General features: G+C 34.2%; 1 protein-coding gene across 1 annotated transcript in view; it reads left to right on the forward strand.

The window, feature by feature from the left end:
- The window catches only part of LOC106468604 (ubiquitin carboxyl-terminal hydrolase 7-like), a 63,609-nt gene that overhangs the window by 36,275 nt on the left and 26,404 nt on the right, over window positions 1-930 (forward strand). The window contains exon 16 of the mRNA XM_013929035.2: window positions 654-723. Coding sequence (XP_013784489.1) covers window positions 654-723 — 70 coding nt within the window. The remainder of the gene's footprint in view (window positions 1-653; window positions 724-930) is intronic.

Here is a 930-nt window from a genome sequence, read left to right on the forward strand (position 1 = left end):
ATTTAACTCTTGTTCTATAGAAGTGGGGATAAACTACAGTAACACCGACATCTAGTGTATACTGTAATTTAACTCTTGTTCTATAGAAGTGGGATAAACTACAGTAAAACTGACGTGTCAGTACCACCGACATCTAGTGTATACTGTAATTTAACTCTTGCTCTATAGAAGTGGGATAAACTACAGTAAAACTGATGTGTCAGTACCACCGACATCTAGTGTATACTGTAATTTAACTCTTGTTCTATAGAAGTGGGATAACCTACAGTAAAACTGACGTGTCAGTATCACCGACATCTAGTGTATACTGTAATTTAACTCTTGTTCTATAGAAGTGGGATAAGCTACAGTAAAACTGACGTGTCGGTGCCACTGACATCTAGTGTATACTGTAATCTACAGAATCTTAACACTTTAACCATTGTTGTATAATACTGTAGCAACAGAATAACTACAGTCTTAGTTATTAGTGAGTTTTTTTCAAGTTTATTCAAACAACTAGGTTAAAAAGTCAACACAGGAATTCTGAGTGTACTTTTCAGTTAAAGTGTACATGCACTATTAGAACAAGTGACATGAAATGTTGTTAGAAGAAAATATAGTGTTGAGCTTAAAGTTTAGATTCTTAGTTAGCTGTCCATTTGTCTTGACAGCTGAAGTCCTACAACCGGTGGCAGAAAATGACATCCCGGAGCAGTTGGTTGAGAGACTTCAAGAAGAAAAGTGAGCTTTAGAAATTAGTATTTCCAGTGACATGATTTAAGATAAAACATACTGATTGCTGTAGCTTTTCAATGTATGAATTCTACTCTTGTAGGGTAGAATAAGTACAACAGTTAGCTACAGAATTATGTTGAAGTTGGTATTGTGGATAGGATTAAGAAATGTAAATTAAAAAGTTGCATTTCTAGATATCATTCTATCACTAAT

Source organism: Limulus polyphemus, unplaced genomic scaffold (assembly GCF_000517525.1).
Source record: "Limulus polyphemus unplaced genomic scaffold, Limulus_polyphemus-2.1.2 Scaffold3073, whole genome shotgun sequence".
NCBI classification, from domain to species: Eukaryota; Metazoa; Arthropoda; class Merostomata; order Xiphosura; family Limulidae; genus Limulus; species Limulus polyphemus.